The 23,669-nt window shown below is 28.6% G+C and overlaps 1 protein-coding gene across 1 annotated transcript; it reads right to left on the bottom strand.

The window, feature by feature from the left end:
• Nucleotides 1-15,104: 15,104 nt before the first annotated feature.
• On the bottom strand, nt 15,105-15,596 carry BDBG_17567 (uncharacterized protein; the record flags this gene model as incomplete). Its single annotated transcript, XM_031725256.1, has 1 exon — nt 15,105-15,596. Exon 1 carries the CDS (start codon nt 15,537-15,539, stop codon nt 15,105-15,107), a length of 435 nt encoding a protein of 144 aa, XP_031580012.1. The 5' UTR covers nt 15,540-15,596.
• Nucleotides 15,597-23,669: the final 8,073 nt, after the last annotated feature.

The following is a 23,669-nucleotide window of genomic DNA, read 5'->3' as shown; positions in this document are numbered from 1 at the left end:
AACACTGATAAAGAATCTTAACATTGAGATAATAAATAATGTGATAACTGATTCTTGAGATGAGAATGAGATAAAAGTGATTACTTAAGTCACTTTTATATTCACTTTGTAAAAGATAATATTTTTAATAACACTTTTTAATATTATTTTTTAATAATACTTTTTAATAATGCAACTGTTAATTTTGAATAGATTGACTAATAATTTAAATATCATAGATTTGAAACACTGTTAATATGATTTATATCTTCTCTAAATAAATATTAATACTTTCATGATATTCAATAAATAAATAAATCAGTCACATCACTGAATATGAACAGAATATTAGAATATAATAAAGTTCAATATATAAAATAACTGTTCAGACTCTTTGATTGTATCAAGTGATTAATCATTGAGTATAATACTCTGATTGAGAAAAGATTCAGATATTAAAACTTTCTGATATAAAGTGTACTCAGTTAAAATATGTAATTGATTTACTGTTTCAGTTTTATAAGATAATAAAGACAGTCTTAATCACTTATATATCAATACTACAGTCAGTCTGATAAGTGTATAACAGTTTATTTACTTATCTTAAGAAGCAGTTAAATCATTTAAAAAGAAATTCAGTCTGAGATAATGCTATAGTACAGACTATTATTACTATAAGAGATAAACTGGTATATTACTACAGTAAAACTGAAAAATCTTTTACAGAGTACTATACTATAGTAGCTTTACTAGATCTCTCTCATTGAGTTAATATCTACACTTCTCAAGATTAAACAGAGAAGAAATAAGACTTGTATATTAAATTAATCTGAGACTACTACAATACTAACTATTAGAGATTTAAATGAGCAGATGTTCAAGATATAAAGACAGTGAAATACAATTCTCTAATAAGTAACAATCTTTAATAACACTTTATATCATATAGAACTACAATACTAACTTTGAAACAGAACTTATATATATTGATTATAACTGAAAATCAGGCAAAACTATATTCTTATAAAACTGAATTTAACTACTATCTTCAAGATGATTTGATGAATTTACACATCAAATCAATTCTAAAGTTATGAAAAATTGTTAAGAGTATATATTCAACTGTTGCACTGATGATATATGATATTCTGATAATTTCATTAACAGAGATGAGAATGAAGTGAAAGTTCAACTCAAGCTGAGATATTTATCACTATCACTGAGAACAATTACAAGAAGAAATAATCAAGAAACTTATGATTATAAAATATGAAATTATCAGACAGTTTAATATCTCTGATCACAGTATATCAGAGAAGTATAGTTTTCATGAGAAAGTGAAAAATAACTTATACAAGAATGTATTTAGTTATTTCATGAGCATTATTAATAATCATTATCAAATTCTGATTATATAAGCAATCACTGAATGAACTGAATAGAACTGATTTTAATCTTCAGTCTTAGTTTTATTTTGATTTTAAAAGAATGATTATCTTTCACAGTTTATTCTGAGAAATTACTCTCATTTTACTGTTCTTGAATTAAATCTGATTATTTTTCACATCATTTCTCTCAAAAATGATTCATTTTCAGATTTTTTTAAGACTTGGTTCTGATGAGACTCACGTCAAGAAATGTATGAGATTAGATTAAATGAGACTAAATGTGAAATTCATGATCCCGCCGGCCAGTCTAGATGACACTCATGTCAAGAAATGTATGAGATCAGATCAAATGAAATCAAATGTGAAATTCATAGTTCCGCCGGCTAGTCTAGCTCAGAGTTCAGATCAGATAATTATAGCTAATCTATTTTACAAGATATTATCAGCTACAGCTGTGAGATTTCTTATCAAGAATATTTTTAATTTTCTACTTAAGTTCATTATCTTCTTCTACAATCTCTGACAGCTGTCAGTCAGAAGTCAGTTAAGAAGAGAATGAATCAGTGATAGTGCAGTAAAGTAAGCTTATATGAAAGATATTAAGAATTTCTGATAATATATCAAGATAGTAGTTGTAACTATTAAGAACTTCTATTACTTTATACTTAATATAATGATAATTTAGTGTATAAGATGAGTATATAATTTATATATTCTTAAGATTCAATTATATCAGATCTTCTATCTTATATTACTTAGTGAGATCTCAGTGAATATTGATTTAATTCTCTTAATCTTATTTAGTACTTGCTATGAAGGCTTCTGCTCAGTTACAGATATCTCAGAGCTTTATTACTATATTATCAGTAATCTGAATCAGACTACAGAGATTCAGTGTGAAATATATAATCTCTAGAAGATTTAACATCTTCATGTGATAATTATATATAAGAAAGAATGAGCTTACATCTGTTAAAACAGTATCTCAATCATTGATAGTAATCTCTGTATGTAGAAGAAGATCATATCAATTATCTTATAAATAATTATAGAACTTATAAAGATTGTTCTTTACAGTCTAAATCATTTATTCTAATATATCATTGACCTCAGAATAATAGATAGTTAATAAATAGTATGTAATCTTGAGAACTTAACAGATTCTTGTTCAGAGAGTACTTATAAAGTAATAGTCTTAATCAGATACTATAGATCTCAGTAAGTTATATATCTGATAGAATGAACTTTATAGAAAGACTTTAGTAACTTATTCAGTATTCATCTTATTATAATATTTTAATATTACATCTTTACTTGATCAGTTAATGATAATCAGAACATTCTTACAACTCTTACTTTCAGAGAGATTAATAGTAAAGTTAATTACTACATCTTATCAGATTCTATCAGAGATATTAAGTGACTTCAGTAGATCTTTTCTACAGTTCTTTTATAAGATAATAGAAGAATAATAATTATAGTTTAAGATAAAATATCTGATACTGTTTAATATCTCAGATCAGTAGAACTCTTAAAAGAGTATTTAATACAGTTGTTCATAATCTGAATGACTGATTATATAAGAATTATATATCTCTTGTATTATCTGAGTGTGTAAGAGTTCAGAGTAAGAAACTTAGTATTATTTCTAAAATCACTGAGTGTTATTATTGTTGATTAAGTATTCTGAGATGTTAGTTCTTATACATAGTTCTAGAAAGAATCAGAGTGCTTCTTAACATACTGCTTTAATGAGTACTTGAAGAAGTTCATCAGTTTAAGCTGTTATATATCACAATTCATTCAGTATAGATTCAGATAAAGAAGATGTTCTAATCAGAGAAGTATGTATAGTATTATAGATTATTTTATTAGATTTAATTAATATTTTTAATTTAAGAGCTGATACTCTTGATTCATTCAGCAGTTGTCTGTTATATTAAAAGATATATCTTACTCTTATTATAAGAGAGTATCTATCATTGAGTTCTGACTGTCAGAGTGATAGTGTATTATGAAATGAAAACAGCTTAATAGCTCAGATTATTGCATCTATCATTCAGTAAGCTGATATTATTATTATTATTATTCTTCCATTATACTCATATGCAAGCGGAGCTTATGATGAGTCCTTGCATGATGTTAAATACAGGCCAAGTGTTGATTATACAGGAGGAAATACAGTTGTTGAGACTATGTCAAGATAACAAGAACATAGAAAATACAAAGAAGTGACAATTAAATACATGCGATAATAACTTCTCATCTCAGGAACATAAAGTAATTTGTTGAAGCGATTTGTACACCTCTGTATTTATTAGAAACCTGGGGTGCTTGAGTTCTGGATTTAATGTATTCCCTGCAGGTTTCGAACCCACATGTCTTGATTTCCCACACCAAGGCGCTACCAGGTGGCCGCATTAACCATTCGGCCACCGGGGCTCAGTAAGCTTACAGATGATTATGAAATACTTGAGATTCTTATAATCTGTAATTATCTCAAATTTGAAGATACTTTGAAGTTCAGAGTCTTATTCTTCTAGACAGTGTATAATTATAAGAAGTTTCTTATTATAGATCTTGTAATTACATTCAGTGAGACTCAGTTTCTTAGACATGAAAATGCATAATTATAAGACATTTTCATTATTGTATTATAATATAGCTTTGTCTATAATATAGTCAGAGAAGTAAGCTTCAATAACTGTTTCACAGTCAGAGTTAAATATTATTAGTAGAAAAGTATTAATGAATATCTTCTTTATTTATATAAATATAGCTACAGTATCTGCTGATCATTGAAATAATGAGTTCTTCTTAGTAAGTTCTGTAAGTGATCTCATGATATCTGAGAAGTTTTATATAAATTACTGATAGAAGTTAGTAAATCTAATGAAGCTTTATACATCTTTCACAGTGTACAGAGCTTTTCATTCAAGAATAGAGATCTTCTCAGAATTCATTTAAATTTTCTTATCAGCTTCTATGATAAAATCTAGATATTTTATACTCTTGTCTTCAAAATCACACTTGTCTATATCTATTAATAGTTCTGCTTCCTGTAATTATTATAATACTCTTTATACATATTCTTGATATTCTTTTCTAAACTCATTAGTAAAGATGAGAATGTCATTGAGATAAGTAGATATAAACTTATTAAGAAAATCTTGAAGTGCTTAGTTAATATACTTCTAAAATGTACTGAGAGTATTGATCAATTCAAAAGATGTGACTACTTATTTAAGGAGACTATATTATGTTCAGAATGCTGTAAGTTACTTATCCTCTTCAGTGATATGAATTTTATGAAAGACAGTGATAATATCTAGCTTTATAAATTATTACGCTTATCTGATATATATCAGAGTTTCATTGATAAGAGATAAAGAGTAATAATTCTTCTTTATCAATCTGTTCAGTTCTTAATAGTTTACATAGAATCAGAGTTCTCTGTCTGATTTCTTTGCAAAGAGAATAGAAGCTGCTGTAGAAGAATTACTAACACATATAAATTCTTTATTTAACAGATCATTAAGTGTCTTTTGAAGAAGAAGAAGTTCATCTCAGAATATATTATAAAGAGAGTCTCACAGTGATTCAGAATTCTTATCATTCTTCTTTTTCAGTCTGATACTGTGATCTACTTCTGAACATCATAAGAGAGATAGGTTTATAACATTATCTTGTCAGAAGATATCCAGATGTTCATGATATTATTGAGAGAGTTTTATATAAGAATCTGTTATTATAACACAGAATACTTTTTCTAGAGCTTTTTTAATATCAGTCAGACTGACAGAGTAGATTATTACATGATTCTACTATCAGTGACTTTGTTAGAAGCTCTTTTAAAGCATTTTATATGTATTAACAGAGATCTGTGTAAGATTCATAGTCTTGTGAATATTCTCTTCATGAATTTGATCATTATTAGAGAATATCAAACTCCTGTTTCAAGTATTCAATAAGATGTCTTATTCAGATAGTCAGATAAGTTCTAATATAAGATTATAGTTAAGATTATTGATCTTATATATATAAGTATCTTCATATTAATATTCTCTGACATCTATATTTAATTTTATTATATAATGAGTGCAAACATTCTTTAAGCTATTAAATTCTGTAAGAAGTCAGAGTTTCTGTAAGAAGATACACTGAAGATTATAATATCTTACAACTGAAGATTTAATTATTGTATAGTGATATAGACTGCTGTCTATTATAACTTTCATATTATATATATTATCTATTACAGTAGATATAAGAATTGCATTCATTATTATTTTCTCTTCAAATTATTATTGTCTGACCTGTTCAAGCTTCTGCTTGTGAGTTTGATTAGAAGCTAATCTTTTCCCTGTTTTATCAGAGCATTCTCATAGCTATCTTTCAAATCTTTCTCTAATGTAATATAATTGATGTGAACAGGTACTGATTCAATCTTTGAGTAAGAAGACACTGATCTTTCTCTTGAGTGAGAAGATATGTAGGCTGATTAGCAGTTGAAAGTAATATGTTCTGATTAATTACAATTGATACACATCTCTCATTGATGTTGATTGACAACTTCTTCAGAAGCAATTTCAGAGACTTAGAAGCCTGTTTAGATAGTGAAAACTCTTCTCTGTGTATAGATATTTAAGTCTACTCAATTCGTAATATCTGCATTGTTATTATTGTTTGATGCAGATATATAAGTGTAATATCTTCTACTGCTGTTCTGTATACTCTTAAGCTATATAAAAGCCATCAACCGCTCCATCACGAACTCGCTCGATTCTTCGAATAAGAACCCGCCAATAGATTCATCGAAAAGCTCTCAATCATACGAGCATTTTGACCCTATCGCTGACCGCATACCCCGTGTGATGATGAAGCTATTCAGCCAAACGTGAACCAGACGTTGTTCAAAACTGTAAGAATAAGTGCTCGCAGGCGATTATTCAGGTGTTTGCAGCTTGGCGTGATATGTACTGTTAACTACTAGAAGTATTCATGATAGAAAGATAAAATGTAGAGATTAAATGTATAATAGCATTCAAGCTGAGTTATAAATAGTATTCACAAACTTCAGTCTATATAGTTATATATAGTCAAGAGCTGCTAACTCTATTAATTACACAAGAGATAGAAATAGAGATAAAGAATCTGTGAGAAGTGAGATTTCTTATATATCTCTCTCTCTCTAAGACTTTATCTGTGAAGTCTTTCACTGAGTAATTTCATAGAATCAGACTCAGCACTGCAGTGATATTTACTAAAAACTCTTTACATCTATAAAAAGTCTTAGTGAGAAAAAATATCTTATTACTATAAAGAGAAAAGAGTCTATTACTCAGTTTCTTATTCTGTAAGATTCTTTATAATTTATAGATCTTTCTCTGACTATTATATAGATTTATCTCATATCTTTTATACAGAAGAGTTTCAGTTAACTCTTAATTATTTCTGTATAATTCTTATATAATTATTATACAGATTTATTCTGCAGATAAATTACTTTCTATAAGATCACTCTTATTAAAGAGAAGTATTTATAAGTTAATCTTTCACTTATTCTTATAAATTATTATTCTTTGACACTGTAAAGTTGTAAGAAATTTTTCATTTTTTTATTAACTCTGTAGAATTATAGAATTAAGATATCTATAATCTACAATTACTTTTATAGTTATATAGAAAGATTCAGACTCATGATTTATAATTACTCTTATTTACTAAAGTAATCTAACTATTTTATAAGATTACTTATTATAATGTGATAGAACTGAAGTGATGACTAGTCAGTGATATTATGTAGAGATAGTTGTTTAGAAAGCTGTATGAGTGAGCTTAACTATCTTGCTTGAATAGCAAGCTCATAGACTACAGAGTTATTGCAAGAATATCACAGATATAATACTTAGTATACTAAGAAGATTGTATGAGACATGTAGTAACTCTTATATATATTTCAGTCAGAGAAAAATGAATCACTGACTTCTTTGATAAGAAGCCAGCATCTAGCTATTCTATATAGATAATAAGTGAATACTCTTCTCTCATTTCATGAGTGAGAATAGCTGAAGTGATATCTCAGCAGTATCTTACTATTAAGAAAGAGTAATCTGCTGATCTCATATAGAAGTAGAATTCTCATATTTATCAATTAAATCTTTCTATAATATATTTAAATGATATCATAGAGTAGTTGAAAATCAGTTCAGATAATCTGTGAAATGAATGAAATCATCTGTATGAAAGTGATGAGCTGTGTGAAACTGCAGCAGAGTCTTGATATAATCATAAGTATGATAATACTCTTCTCTTTGAGAGCATAGTTCTGATACTCTTAAGATTATCAGATTAGAAGTTATCTTTATTATATAGTAACAGTTATCAACTGATTGACAGTATATATACTGTATATAATACAAAGAAGTAGATGAGTTTTTCTGCTAACTATATAGATCTTTCTTTTCTCATCTTCATTCAAATCAAATATATGATAAGTGAGTTTCTTATATATTGATTTAAGATGTGAAAAACATAGTTAATAAGTAACTTGCAGATCTCTCATCATATTTCATTCTATATATGAAATTCTCTGTAAAAGTGATATATTTTAGAGATAAAGCTAACAGTAGTGACAGGATTTTTTGAAAAGATTTTCTCTCTCTTATGATATATTTTTCTTTCTTCTCTCTCATCTGTAATAGTAAGTGCATGAGAGCATCATTCTTGAGAGATAATAAGAGGCTTATTTTGACATTTTTTAGTGAGTAATAAACATTCTCATGATGCAGCTGCAGCCTCTATAACTGTCAAGAAAGCCAGGTTGAAGGCAGAGATGATGGCATTAATGAGTTATGAGAGCATCACTCTCATTGCCACATCTTCTCTCTCTTCTGTATCTCTTGCAGCTGCAGTGATTGTAGCTGTGTCTTGCAGTGAGATGTTATTCCTTCTGCCAGCTGATTCATCTGCATCTAGTTCATCTCCTGCCTCTCTCATCACTGTTGCAACACTGCCTCTTCTTCTCAATTAACACAGTGACATATGACCCTGTGTGATCATTTGAAGAGAAATCTGGAGAGAGCTTGATTTCAGGAACAGTGACTCTGAGAAGCTTAATTCATAGTTTCTCTTCTGTGATACATCTGAGCTCTGCTTGAAATACTGCTGAGTTGAGTCTGCAGAGTTCTGCAGTTTCTTTGTCTTCTCTCTGTGAGAAGGCTTCAGTGCAGTCTCTGACTGATATTACTACTTATCTATACTGTGCTAAGCAGCTGAAGAAGAAGAGAATCTTATATATCTATCTCTTCTTTCACTTCTGTTATTTCTGTTATACTTATAATAATAACTTCTATCTCTCTGTAAGTATTATCTACTCTATAAGAAGATGTTATATCAGCTCTGACAAGAAGCTCAGATGCCTAAGCAGTACAGAGTGAGAATCTCAGAGCTTTAAGTATTGATAGATTCTGTTAAGACTGAGAAGATCTCTCTTACTCATCTATAAAAGAAGATGAAAATGTAAATCTCTGAGATGAAAAAACATCTCAGAATAACTAATCTCAAGAAGAGATTAGTTAGTACTGTTATTAAAGATATCATAGAGATTAATCACTGATTGAAGAGAATCTCACTTTAATTAAAGTAGATAACTGAGATACTTCATAAATTGATAAATTAATACTTTAAGTATCTTTTATACTCTTCTACAGTATACTCTTCTATAGTACTGTAGTACTAACTTCTCAGCAGATAAAGATATCAGTACTAAAGACTTTAATAATGAAGAATAAGTTTAATAAAAGTATGATTATTAATAAATAGACTCTGATTCTTCTTTTTTACTTTTTCAGTAGACTGTAATTCTATTAGAATAGCAGTAATCTGTAGATTGATAATATTAATCTTTATTAATTTCAAATATTTCTTTCTTTTCTTATTAACTGCTTCAGAAATTTTATACTTATATAGTCTTATTAAACTTCTAAAAAACTCTTTAAGAGAAAATAGAAGAAGAGTGCTATAAAGCTTATAAGACACTGACTCATCATTATAAGATTATCTCTAAAAAAATTCTTTGAGAAAAAATAAGAAGTCTTAAGCAGTATTTCTTATTTAATATCTTCAGTATATAATAGAGCAGTCTCTACTAGTTATCTTATAGCTTACAATCTCTTTCTCAGTATTTTTCAAATATTTAAGCAGTTCTTATAAATTCTCTGATAATAAATAATCTTCTTATTTAATAAGATATTAAAGCTTATTATAATATATTTATTTATTCAATATTTTCTTCATAAGATATTCAGTATCATTTTCAATCTCAATATTATCTGACTAAGACAGCTCTGTTCTGAGATATTACTTATAGAGCTTTAAATAGAAAATGTGAAAAATAGAATGAATTGATTTCAATTCTGTAAGTAATTTTAACTTATATATCTGTTTATTCATCACTCTTATTACTGAGAAAGAATCTAGTCACTGCTTATTAAGCTTCTTACACAGTCTTATTATCTTGATATTCTTTGCTGAAAGTAGTACTTGATTCTCTATCAAGAACTTCATTGAAAGATATTTTTAATTATAGTATTTTATCTATTACTTCTGAGTATGATAAATACTTTTCATCATCTTCTTATAAATTTTATTCAAAAGTTTCAATCTTACTTTTACTTCTGATACTGAGAAATACTCTATTCTCTGTATCTATTTAATATTCTAACTGTCTATTTCTCTTTTTAAAATATCATTCATAATGTCACTGAGTAATGAAGAATTATATTTATAATAAGCATAGAAAAAAGATATCTTTAAGATTACATTCTTTATATTATTATATATGAATTCAGCAGTTAGAAGATATTTGAGTCAATTATTCTAATAATATAAATAGAATACTTAAAGATACTGTTCTAGTATCTGATTCTGATATTCAGTCTGATTATCTATCTGTGAATGAAATACAGTACTGAGAAGATGTCTTATTATAAGATAATAGTAAAAAGCTGATCAGTATTTGCTAATAAAAAGAGATTCTCAATCTGTTATTAACAATTTCAGAGTATTATAATTATAAATAATAATATCTAAAAATAGATCAGTCAATTCAGAGGCTTTAATCTTTTTATAAGTAGAGATATATTTAGTTATCTTCATAAAATAGTTAATAATAATCAAAATTCAGTCATATTCTTTGACTCTTATCAACTTTAGTAGATTAACTATGAAATTTATTAATAGATTCTGTCATAAACTCTTTAAAATAAACAGTGATATTAACTTACTGTATTACTTATACTATGAGATCTTTATTCTTTGATAGATATTATAAGTCTTAATATACTCTTTGACATCTATCTGCAGCTTGTTTTAAATATATTTATATTTTAGAAGTGTCTCAGTCTTCTCTAACTCAAAGTATTCTGTATGAAAATCATTATAATGAATTCTTAATAACTTCTAACACATCACTCTGCTATGAGAAATAAAGACTGAATTATTTAACAGTAGAAGTTCATAGTCTTCTAGTTATTAATAACTTGATTTCTTAGCAGTACTGTCTCACTCAGAGTCTGTCTCTTTCAAGTTTAAACTGAATTCTTTCTTCTTCAACTTCTGAATTCAAGCTATAGTAGAGATATTCTTCTTCTATAACTTATCAATAAATTTTAAAAGTAGTCAGATTAGAAGATTGTAGACTGTTTCATTCTTTATTAATTCAATAATTATAAGATATAATATGAGAAGCTCATGATCTTCAGTATCAGTTCTCTGTGAGAATCTGAGTTTTCTTTTATCTTCTATACTGAGTTATACAGCTGTCTTATCAGTGCTGTTTCTGAGTTTTAAAGAACTTTAATCTTCTGTAGTCAGCTTCTTCTGCAGTGATAGTAGAGATTCTGTTATAAAATTCTTCTCTGTATTAATAATATTATAATTGAGCTGTCTAGACAGTGTGTTAGCAGAGTTAAGCTGATCTGAGTGATATTAGATATAGAAATCATACTTTAAAAGCAGCTTCACTCATCTGACTTGATATTCTGTTAAGCTCTTTGTTATTAAGAAGTAATATAGATTTATATAATCAGTGAGAACCTGCACTGAATATTTATTACTCTAAAGATAATATTATTAGATCTTAAAGAATTTGATAATTACTAATATCTTCTAATCATGAGTATTATATCTTCTCTGTGTGAGTGATAACTTCTTAAAGAAGAAGATTACTGATCTTCATTTATAATATTTTATAGACTCTGTAAAAAAGTCTTCTCTTATAAATAATTCATTATCTGTATTCTCAGAGATGATTATTCTCTGATTCTTTCAATATTGAAAGATCTTCAGTGTTAACTGTGAAAAGATTTCACAGATCTTATTCTCAGATGCATCAGTCTCACACTGACTGAGTAAGTTAAGATTAAAGTAATTCAGTATTGTAATATCTGTAAAAGCTTGTTTCAATTCTATAAATATCTGTATAATATCTTGAGTAAGAATAAATAATCTTATTTTTCTATCTTTCACACTTCTCTTTAACAGATCTGTAAGAGAGGCAGTAATTCATGAATATATATAGATGAATTATCTGTAGAAATTTACAAATTCTAGAAATATCTGCATCTTATAATATGTCTGTGATACTGATCAGTTCTCAATAACAGAGACTCAGCTTCTATTCATTGAAATGCTATTCATCTTAATAATATAATCTAAGAAATCAATCTCCTGCATGTAGAACAAGCATTTTTCAGTGTTTGTATAGAGTTGATACTGTCTTAAGTGACTTAACACTTCTTAAATATGAGTATCATGTTCTTTCTCTGATTTTAAGAAGATTAGAATGTCATTCAGATATACTATACAGGAGATATTAACAAGATCTCACAGTGTCTCATTTATATAGATCTGGAAGATGACTGAAGCATTACAAAGATCAAAAGATAAAATAAGATATTTAAAATTACTATACTTAGTATAAAAAGCTGTTTTTCAAATATTATCTTTATTAACTCTGATTCTATGATAGACATTCTGTATATCAATCTCTGAGAATATCTTTACTTCAGATAATTGATTAATTATCTCATCAATCAATGATAATGAATAGTAATTCTTAATTATCATCTTATTAAGACCTCTGTAGTCTATGCATAGACATAGTCTATCATTCTTCTTAAGTATAAAGAGTATAGATGTCTCTACTGAACTCTTTGATAAGTATATTCAGTTCTTTGATTGCACTTCTTCAAGATATTTACACAGAATATTCAATTTCTTTATAGATAAGTTATAAAGAGATCTGTACAGTACTGTTACACTGTCTTCAAGATGAATCTTATATTATATCTTAGTGTCAGAAAACTTCACTACTTCTCTTTTCAAAAAGATATTCTTATAATCTGTAAAGAGATATTATATATATCTGTCTTCAATGATGAATACTGCTACTAATCTTGTAGTAAGAGTGATAACTTCTTTATCTATTCTCAAGTTTCAATTATCTACTACACAGTATATTAACTTTATCTTTTTCTCAAGATTCTTTTAATGAAACTCTTCAGATTTCTCTATCACTGTCTCTTTATTAGTGAGACAGTACTGTTATATCTGAGTAACTCAGTTAATGAGAGAATTGTTTTCTCTCAATTACAGAATATCTAGAATGATATTCTCATCTATGATGTTAACTGTATAAAGAAGTAGACTACTCTTCTTAAAGATTTCTTCTAAGTCTGTGATCATATACTTTGCTTAAATTATATCAAAACAGTGATATTTCATTTCATTGATAAATTTTATATAATCTGACAGATCTATCTTCTTTCAATTCTTTATTAAAGAAAAGAAATAGAATATGAAGTTAATATCTACTCTGAAGTTAAGTAGATATCTCACTAATATCTTCTTATTTAAGATATACATTGTAATTATAACATGAACTCAGAGATATAAGAATTATTAATTCTTCATTTCTTTCTCTTCTTTATCTTTCATGAATATGTTTATCAGAAGAGAAGTTAATTTTAAGAAGATATCTTCTCAGTTTCTTCTCTTCTTCAGCTTTTTATAATCACTGATATAGTGATTATCAGCTCTGCAGTTGAAATAGAGATCTTTATCAAATCTTTTTAATATTTCTTTACAGTGAGTGAAGAATTAGAATACTTAAAATTCTTCTTTACTTTCTCTACACTGAAGCTATCACAGTACTGTTTAGATCTTATCATTGATTACTTAGAAGATATCTTATTAATCTTTTTCTTAAAGAATTAATTATTTAAATAGATCTGAGAAGTCAGATTGATAAGCTCAGTATAATTAATTAATAAACTCTGATACTGTGATATTATTATCTGCATCTTATGAGTCAGCTTTGTAAGATAAAGCTATATTTTTAATTGATTCAAATCAAAAGTTAATTTCTCTCAATATTCTTTAAATCTTATATTGAAATTGAAAGAATTCTTATTATCTTATTAATATAATAAGTTGAACTACTGTACTGCTGTGAAGCTGCAGTTGCAGTGATCTTTGATTTAATTTAGTAGAAAGTTCTTGAATTCTTTCTAAGTTATAATAGTATTAATACACTCAAGCTCTCTCTTCTTAATAGCTCAAGTAGTTGCAGAGATGTCTTCAAGGAGATTGACAGTGTATATTACTCATATCTTATAAGTATTATACTAACTCAGATTAAGGTGGAATTTTCATTCAAGAGTACAGATAAAGCTGTGAAATTCAGATAAGATATTTTTCTTATATCTTGAAGAATTTCTGATCTTAATCTCTCTATCTTTATAATAGATGTAGATGTGTAGAAGCTGTGACAGTGACAGAGTAATTAAAAGAGCTTATATCAAAATGTGCAGTGAGTTCAGAACTCTCAGATTTCTGCTGAGATAGAGATATATATACTCTAGAGAATAATGTAGAGTTTCTCTCAGACAGTGAGATTGAGTCAGTCTCAGTGTGAGTATATGAAGTTATATCAGTCTGTTAGAGTCTAACTGATTCAAACTTATAATCAGATTAAGTAATTCAAATTGTAACATAATAGAACTAAAGCAGTGACTAGTTGATAATATTATATAGAAATAGTTATTTAAGAAGCTATATAAATGAGCTTAACTATCTTACTTAAATAGTGAGCTTGTAGACTACAGAGTTATTACAAGAATATCACAGATATAATACTTAGTATACTAAGAAGATTGTATAAGATACACAGTAACTCTTGTATATATTTCAGTCAGAGAAAAATGAATCAGTGACTTCTTTAATAAGAAGCCAGTATCTAGCTATTCTATATAGATAATAAGTAGATACTCTTCTCTCATTTCATGAGCAAGAATAGCTGAAGTGATATCTCAGCAGTGTCTCACTGTCAAGAAAGAGTAATCTGCTGATCTTGTATAGAAGTGAGGTTCTCATATTCATCAATCAGATCTTTCTATGATATATCTGAATGATGTCATAGAGTGATTGGAAACCGGTTCAGACAGCCTGCGGGATGAATGAAATCATCCGCATGGAAGCGATGGGCCGTGTGAAACCGCAGCGGGGCCTTGGCGCGGCCAGGAGCGTGACACTTATAGTGTAAATAAATCTCTCTAGAGTAGTATAAATATTCTAAATCTATCTGTAGAATCTTATCTTCTTTTCTCTTTTTCTATAATAGCTTTTATTCTTATAGACTATAAGTATTCTTATTTATCTATGAAGTGTTTTTATTCAGACAGTCAAAAAGCCAGAGTCTGTCAACCGCTCCACCACGAACTCGCTCGATTTTTCGAATAAGAACCCGCCGATAGATCCATCGAAAAGCCCTCGATCATAAGAGCATTTTGACCCCATCGCCGACCGCATACCCCGTGTGGTGGTGGAGTTATCCAGCCAAACGTGAACCAGACGTTGTTTGAAACTCCTGTGTGGGATTATCCCCCATTCTCCCATACCACACCACAACCCCGGGCCAAATTGCCATACAAATTGTAAGGTGAAGAGACCTAGCCATATGCGCCAATCTTCTCGATTTTGGAAGATCCCCAATCTGTAGTTGTGGAGATATCTGAGAAGCGACCTCCGCGAAAACCCTGTCCATCTTTGATGTTCCAAAACACCAACGCCAAGTCCCACCCTCGTACCGCCCTTCTCAATCTGGCCCATCCCCGGCAGAAAAATACAAAAAGATACCTCAGCGATAATATCAAGCACATAATCAACAGACACTTCTGAAGTGCAATCTCCACGGTCTGTCTTCAGTGTATCTAGACATCAACACCAAGTCTCACCCTCGTATCACCCCTCTCAATCTGGCCCATCCCCAACAGAAAAGTACAAAAAGATACCTCAGCAACTGTACTTGATACATAATCAGCAGACACAACAACTATAAAATCAGTATATCTCAAGGTCTGACTGAGCCTTTGATCTCTGCACAGTGAGATATATTAAATCTAGTTTTAATATCTCAATATTCAATAGATTCTGCAAGGAATTGAGAACAGCAACACTAGGTTTCTATTGAATTTGAGAATTAACTCTATATTGATATAATCATTGACAAAGTCTTCTATTTTGAGATATAAATAACCAGTTCCTCTACATCCTGCTGGCAATATTTATATTATTATATAGAAACAGACTTATATTCTCTATAATATCAAGACTCTGAAGAGAGAAAGTCTTGATAGAGAGTATACAGTAGTGCATATCTTAGCAGTCTCTATCTCATTCTTCTGTAGCAGTTAATGCAAAAAAAAAAGATCTTAGAAATAGTTTTTTACTTCTCTTGAAAAAGTAAGGTGTTTTTCTCTGAGTTTTATACAATATTCTTACAAAGAATTAAAAACAGAGTTGTTTTCTGTCATAATTTCATATTCTTTTAAGTAAGAATTACTTTTTCAGTGACTGAAGAGCTTTCATTAATACTTAATTCTTTTTTACACTCTTTATTAACTGATTTGAGTTGCACACTTGTTGTGTGAGAAGAATTGAATGATTTAGAATAAAATTGAATAGTTTTAATCAATTTCTCTGCAAAAAATTGATTTATTTTTTATCAGTTTTTCTCTCAAAAACTGTCATATCATCTGATTTATTATCAATTAATATCATACTTTTCCTCACTGTATCTCAAGAAAGAGATTGTAAAGATTTTATTGATTTATCTTAAAAATCAATTTTAGTTTATTAGATTCTCTTCAAAAATCTAATCTAGTTACTGAACTAGTGTGAAAAAAATCAGGTGTTTTATACACAAAAGTCTTTTATTCTTCTTTTGAAACAGTCTGATCAACTTTTCAATTGAAAACAGACTTAGAAATATCTCAATTGAAATAGTCTGATCAACTTTTCATTGAGTGAAAACAATGAGTTCAAAAATACACTCAGTTGATGTGGAAAAAGATGCTTTCTCAAATGCTATTCCTGAGATTGAAATTCTGAAGAGAAGAAAGAAAGAAGAAATAGAGAAATAACAAGTTCTTGAAATACAGGAACTTGAAAAAGCAAGCAAGATTCTTGAAAAGCAGTGTCTGAGTGAGATGAATGAAGAAGTTCTGTTAATTCTTCATACTCAGGCTAGACAACTACAGGAGATGATCAAGTTCAAACTTGGAATCTCAAACACAGTTCAAAAAACCTTGAAAATTCCTAGTACAATCACTGACTCTTCATCTTGCTCTTCTTCTTTCTTTTTTCCTACTTCTTCTTCCTCTTTGAATCAGAAGAAAACATATGCTCAAGCAGCTGAATCTGCTGTCTCTAAACCTGCTGTCTCAAAATCTGCTCAAAATCCTGAGAAAACTGAGAAGAATACTGCTCATGTCTCTATTCATAGAAAAGTGAAAAAGAAAATGTAAAAAGAGAAAAACTTTCAAATCTTCAGAAATAGAAGACTTATTCTCAAAGTCTCAAACCAGGACATTCTGCAAAGAAACAAGCTAAACTCAAATCTCATTTTCAGAATCAGAAATGAAATTAATCAGCAGTTCTTTTCTCAGTTGATGACTGATATTGAAGTTCAAAAACCAGTTATAGCTTCAATTGAGTCATTATTCTTTGAAAACTTCATTATTCTGACTACAATGCCTGAATTCAGTGCTCAATTCCTTATTCAGAATGAGAATCTCTGAAAGTCAGTAGTAGAATCTTTGTTAAACACAATAATTCTATCTGAAAGAGATGAAAAGTGAGATAAATTCATTCTTCATAATATTCCAGTTGAAATTTTTGACTGTGAAGAAGGAATACTACTTCTCAAAAATGAATTGAAAGAATACAACTCTATTCAACTGAGAAAGAAGCCTGTATGACTAAATTCAATTGAGTGCAGACAAAGCAGGAGAAATGCCTCTGTTCTAGTATATATAAAAACACTTAAACAGTCAAAGATCTCTGAAGTAAGAGTAGCAGATTTGAAAATGAGAGTTCATGAATACAAAGACTCAAGAATGAATCTCAAAGCTCAAACACAGTGTTCAAACTGTCAAAGATATGAACACTTTGCAATCTCATGTTTTAGAGACTCAAAATGTGCATTCTGTGCCAGAGATCACAAAACTAGTGAGCATAAATGTGAAACATGCTCAAAAAGAGATGAAATTTGTTAACATACTCTGCTTAAGTGCTCTAATTGCAAAGAAAAACATGCATCTAGCTCAAAAGATTGTATGTTTACTCCTAGAACTCAAAAGAACTGGAGAAAAGATGAAGTTCAAAGTTAATCTAGAACTGAAGAGAAGAGTCAAGCCAGTAGACTTATAACTACAAGCTTAAAAAGAAGAAACTCTCAACTATCTAAGTCTTCAAACTTCAATTCTCCAGCTAAATATAAACAGAATTTGAATTCTCAAACTTCTGTTAAGATTAGAGAATTGAGAAATGACTCTGATGATAAACTAGATATAATGCAAGCAGTTGAGATTTCCACTTTTCAGAACAGTTATAATCTACTATCTGATAATAGTGATTAGATTCTACTCTACTCTCTTTTAGTATGAATATACAACAAAAATAACAAAAAAAGTTTAAAAACTCTTCAAAAATCACATTTATTCAAAATAATGTGGATAGAAACTCAAATTATATTTATTCTTGTCTTCAAATTGCATTTGAATAAAAAGTTGATTTTATACTGCTTCAGGAGCCGAATTTTGATGCTGAGTAAAAATATGTCATTTCTCATTCAAGCTACTACTGCTTTTTATCTCAAAAGTCTGAGATAAAGTCAAGAGTAGTGATCTATGAAAGAAAGAGATCAAGATATCAATTTAATCTAAGATTTGATATCATGTCTGACTCTGATATTCTGGTGAGTGATATTATAGATAAAGAAAATGAGTTTGATACTATACAGCTCATAAATATCTATAATGAAAAGTCATTGAAGGAAAATAACAATATCTGAACAATTGATAGAGGATTTCTGAACATAACTTCATCAAGAAACTCTATAATTGTAGGAGATTTCAATACACATCATCTCTGATGAAATTCAGAATGCAAGAGAGCAGTGAGAGCTGATAATCTGATTGAATGAATCTTTGAGCATTTAATAGATTTGATTAATAAGTCTGATCAACAAACATTCTTTAGAAAAGACATGAAACAGAAGTCTATTATAGATCTAATCTTCATGTTATAAAATCTAATGAAAAGAAGACTTATAAACTGGTTTATTAATTTAAATGAGACATCAGAATCAGGTCATGAGATTATTCAATTTAATATTGAACTGAGTGAAAAACAAATGAGTGAAAATCCTCTTCTCTCTAATCAGTATAACTTTGAAAAAGCTGATTGAAAAGCAGTTGAAGAAAGCATAAAACTGTTAAAATCTGAAAGACAGAATGAGCTATATTGAAATTCTGATCAAGATATCTCAAATGAAATGCTTGAGAATAGAGTGAAGCTTATTACATCTATTATTCTAACAAGTGTTAGAGATAATATTTCAAAAAGAAAATCTTCTGAGTATTCAAAACCTTGATGAAATGAGAATATCTCATCTAAAAGGAAAGAATTAGCTACTGCTAGAAGAGATTGAAAGAATGATGTAATATCTGATGAAGAGTTCAAAGCTGTCAGAAATGAATATTTTTCAGATATTAAAAGAGCTAAAACAGACTGCTGAAATAAATTTCTTGAAGAAGGACAAGAGAAGGAAGTTTTTAAAGCTTTTAACTATACTAAAACAAGAAGTGTAGCAAAACTTCCAGCCTTAGAATATGAGTTTCAGAATGAATCATATACAGCAAACTCTTTTAAGGAAAAATGTCAAGCTTTCATGAGAATTCTCTTTCAGAACTCACCAGATTCAGATTCAGAGGAAGAGGAAGAGAATATATCACTTCTCAACTACATTGATGAAAATGACTGGAAATGGCCTGATCTTACACAAGATGAATTAGAGTCAGCTATCTTCTCAAGTTCTGTTAAAACTGCTGCAGATCCTGATTCAATTAATCACTTGATTATTCAAAATACATATTCCTACTTAAAGAATGAATATTTTGAGCTCTTTTTCAATCTCTTGAAAAATGAATATCATTCTGAATGCTGAAGAGAAGCCACTGAAGTGATTCTTGCAAAACCTAATAGAAAAACTTCAATTCCTAAGTCATATAGAGTAATATCTCTATTGAACTGTCTAGGAAAGGTTTTAGAAAAGATAATAGCTACTCAACTATCTTTTATAAGCTCTATAGATGATTCTCTTTTATTCAGTGAATAAATGAGAGATAGAAAACATTGTTCTGCAATTGACACTGTTCTCTCAGTTGTTCATAATATTTAAATAGCAAAGCATGAGAGTCTGGTCTCAACTGCAGTTTTTATTGATATAAAAGAAGCATTTGATCATGTTTCAAAGTCAAAGTTAATTCAGACATTGAAGATATTAAAACTGTCACTTTCTCTAATAAAATGAGTTAACTGTTTTATATCTAAAAGAATTATACAACTCTTCTTTGATGGAATGAAATAAGACAAGACTGAGATAAAAATAGAAGTATCACAGAGATCTTCAATCTCACTTATTTTATTTACAATATACACTGCATATCTATTCAAAAATAGAAATATAAGAATAGTGTGATCTCTGAGTTATGTGAATAATATTGATCTAGTCTACAGCTCAAAAACTATCAAAGAGAATTGAAAAGTAATTGAAGAAGCTGCAAAGGAAATCTTTGTTAGAGCAGATATCAATCAAATTCAATTTAATATGAATAAAACTGAGTTAATTCATTTCTTTCCTAGATTCAATGAGAAAGGACTATCTCTAACTCTTTTAAATAGAGAGATTAAACCCAGTGTAAATATCAAATGATTAGAAGTATGATTAAACTCCAAGTTGAATTTTAAATATCACATTCAACAAAGAACTGTCAAGACAGAAAGACTATTGAACAACATAATCAGACTATCAAATACAGAGAGAGGTCTATTCTTCCAGGCTATGAGACAGTTATATATATCCTGTATTACATCAGTAGCTGATTATAAAGTTCAAGTTTGATGAAATAATCAAGAGAATTTCACTGAACTCTTTCAAAGTCTGTAAAACAGAGTCTTGAGAAGAATTCTGAGAGCATTCAAATCATCTTCTATTAAAGCAATGAAAATTGAAGCTTCAATTCCTTCTCCTGCTATTAGATTTGAAAAGACCTGTATAAACTATGCTCTGAGAGTTGTAAAGATGAGCTTAAATCATATAATCAGAGAAAGAGTCTCTTCTTCATTTCCATCAATTAACTCTGGAAATGAACTGGATTGAAATAGATTTCTTGATTGAAATGAAAATAATTCTTCAAAGAAAATGTCTTCTCAACTGTACAGACTATGCTCTCTGATTAAAAATCAATTTTCTTCTTTAAATATTGAAAAAGTTGATCATGAGAAGTTATCTCTCTGAAGAGAAAAGCTTGAATCTCTTATAGACTTATAAATAAGTGAACTATCAAAAGAGAAAGAATATAAACAGCATTTGAAGAGAATTTCTACAATCAATATAAAAGACTCTATTCTGATTTATTCAGATGACTCAAAAAATGAGTACTTGAATAGATTAGGCGCAGGCATTGCTTATACTGAAGATAATATTAATTTTATCTCAGATTTCTGAAATCTAGGCTCTGAATGTGAAGTCTTTGATGCTGAACTATTTGCAATAGTGAAAGCTTTCAAACTCATTGAAATAAAATCTTATAAAAGAGGAAATTGTTTAAAAGAGGTATGAATATTCTCTGATAGTCAAGCTGCTTTAAAAAGACTTAGAAATAGTCAGATTCATAATGATCAATTGAATCTTGAACTGATCTTAAACTGTGTTTTGAAAATTCAAAAGAGCAGAACATCAAAGCTGATAATTTATCTACACTGAGTTCCTGCTCATATGAATATTCATGACAATGAATTGGCTGATTCAGCTGCAAAAAAGGGTGCAGAATTAAGCAGATCTATTCAAAAAATTGTGTCCTGGTCTTTTATAAAGAGAAAAATAAAAGAATCTTGTTTAGACAAGTGGAATGAAAGCTGGCAGAAACAAAAGAAGAGTATACATTATTCAAGATTTGAAATAAAACCCAAGTGAAAATCTTGTTCAATTAAATGTAAAAAGAAAATATTCTCATCTATAATACAGCTGAAACTAGGACATGGCTATTTCAAATCTTATATACAAAGATTTAATGATAGATTTGACTCAATAGAATGCTCATTCTGCAATACAAATGAGAATCCTGAGTATATTGTAATGCACTATGCATTATACAATAGTCTCAGAGCCAGATTGAAAGAGAAGTATGATCTAAATCAATTAAATATGAGATTCTTATTCTCAACTGAGACAGGAATTAAATACTTAATAGACTTTCTATCAGAAACTCAAGCAGCTACAAGAAAATGACTAAATTCAGAATTATCTGAATATGAAGAGGAGAAAATCAATCAGATATAGTCTGTTAAAACAGCTATACACTCTCTTTTAATAATTTGTTTTGTTATAGTCTCTCTTTACTTTATCTTTTTCTTTATCTTTTCCTTTCATTTTCTTTCTATCTATCTATTTAATGTGTCTATCTTTGAGACTGTGTTCTTTTTCTCTTTTCTTTTGTCATGATATTGTCAAATGGTTTCAAAGTATCAAAAGATGTTAAAACACTGCAATTTGTAAACAGTTTTTGTATTCTGGGCTGGAATTTTCTGATTTTGCATATCTGAAATTGATGAATGTATAATAGTTAACTTTACAGACATAGAAAAAACTCTGAGAACTAAAGTTCTCAGGTAGATGTCATAGTCTCTGACTGCATACATCTATAATTGAAGAATAATAATAATAATAGTTTTTATTCAGATAATAAAGAGAAAGTATTTCTAATAATATTTATATATTAATTCAAAAACTTCTTAAAAATAAAATTTTTTTTAATTTTAATATCTTTATAAATAATATCTGACTACTGTTAAGCTTCTTATGAGTGTCTTTATAACTTCTCTAATCACTTTTTATTAGCTGTAAAGTAGAGATATTATCAGTTATAACAGTGTCTTTATCTCTCTCAAATCTATCACTATATCTGATCTTCAGATTAACAGCTTATTCTATATCTTTCTCAGATCAGTCTCTAACTCTTAGTAGTGTAGTTCTACTCTTTACTATAAGTCTTCTAATAAGTAATTTCTTATAGATTCTAGCTAACAGTTTCTGCAAAGCTCTTAATACTGTCAGTGCTCTCTGCAGTTTTACAGATCTATAATTAACTCTCTTCTACTTATACAATCTCTGATCAGATATATGTAAATATGTCTAGATTCTCTATCAATAGTTCTCACATCACAGCACATTTCTGTAATCTTATTATCAATGAGAGATAAGTCTCTGAGTACCTGTAATATTTAAATAATTAAGATAATATGAATATTATAAATTCATGATAAAAGTTAATCTGAATAGATGAGTCTTCTCTTCACATCTTAATTATTTTCAAACTGAATACTTCAGTATAACTGAGAGAGTAGATATAGCTTTGTAAGAAGTATCTAGTTATATATAGATAATCAGCTCTTAAGACTCTGTTATAACTGTATATACTTTGATATTTAGCTCTTTTAAAGTCTATGCATTTCTAACAGTCTTTATATTAAATATAACAATTGTCTGTATCACAGATATAATACTCTCTGCTTCTTTAAAGAGAAAAATTAATAGTTAGAGAAGATTGAGTGTTATAAATATTAAGAATATAAATATGAATTTTCTTTATTTTTTCTTTATTAATCTCTAAATTG

Source organism: Blastomyces gilchristii, assembly GCF_000003855.2.
Source record: "Blastomyces gilchristii SLH14081 genomic scaffold supercont1.17, whole genome shotgun sequence".
Taxonomy (NCBI): domain Eukaryota; kingdom Fungi; phylum Ascomycota; class Eurotiomycetes; order Onygenales; family Ajellomycetaceae; genus Blastomyces; species Blastomyces gilchristii.
This window is presented reverse-complemented; position numbering and strand designations above follow the sequence as displayed.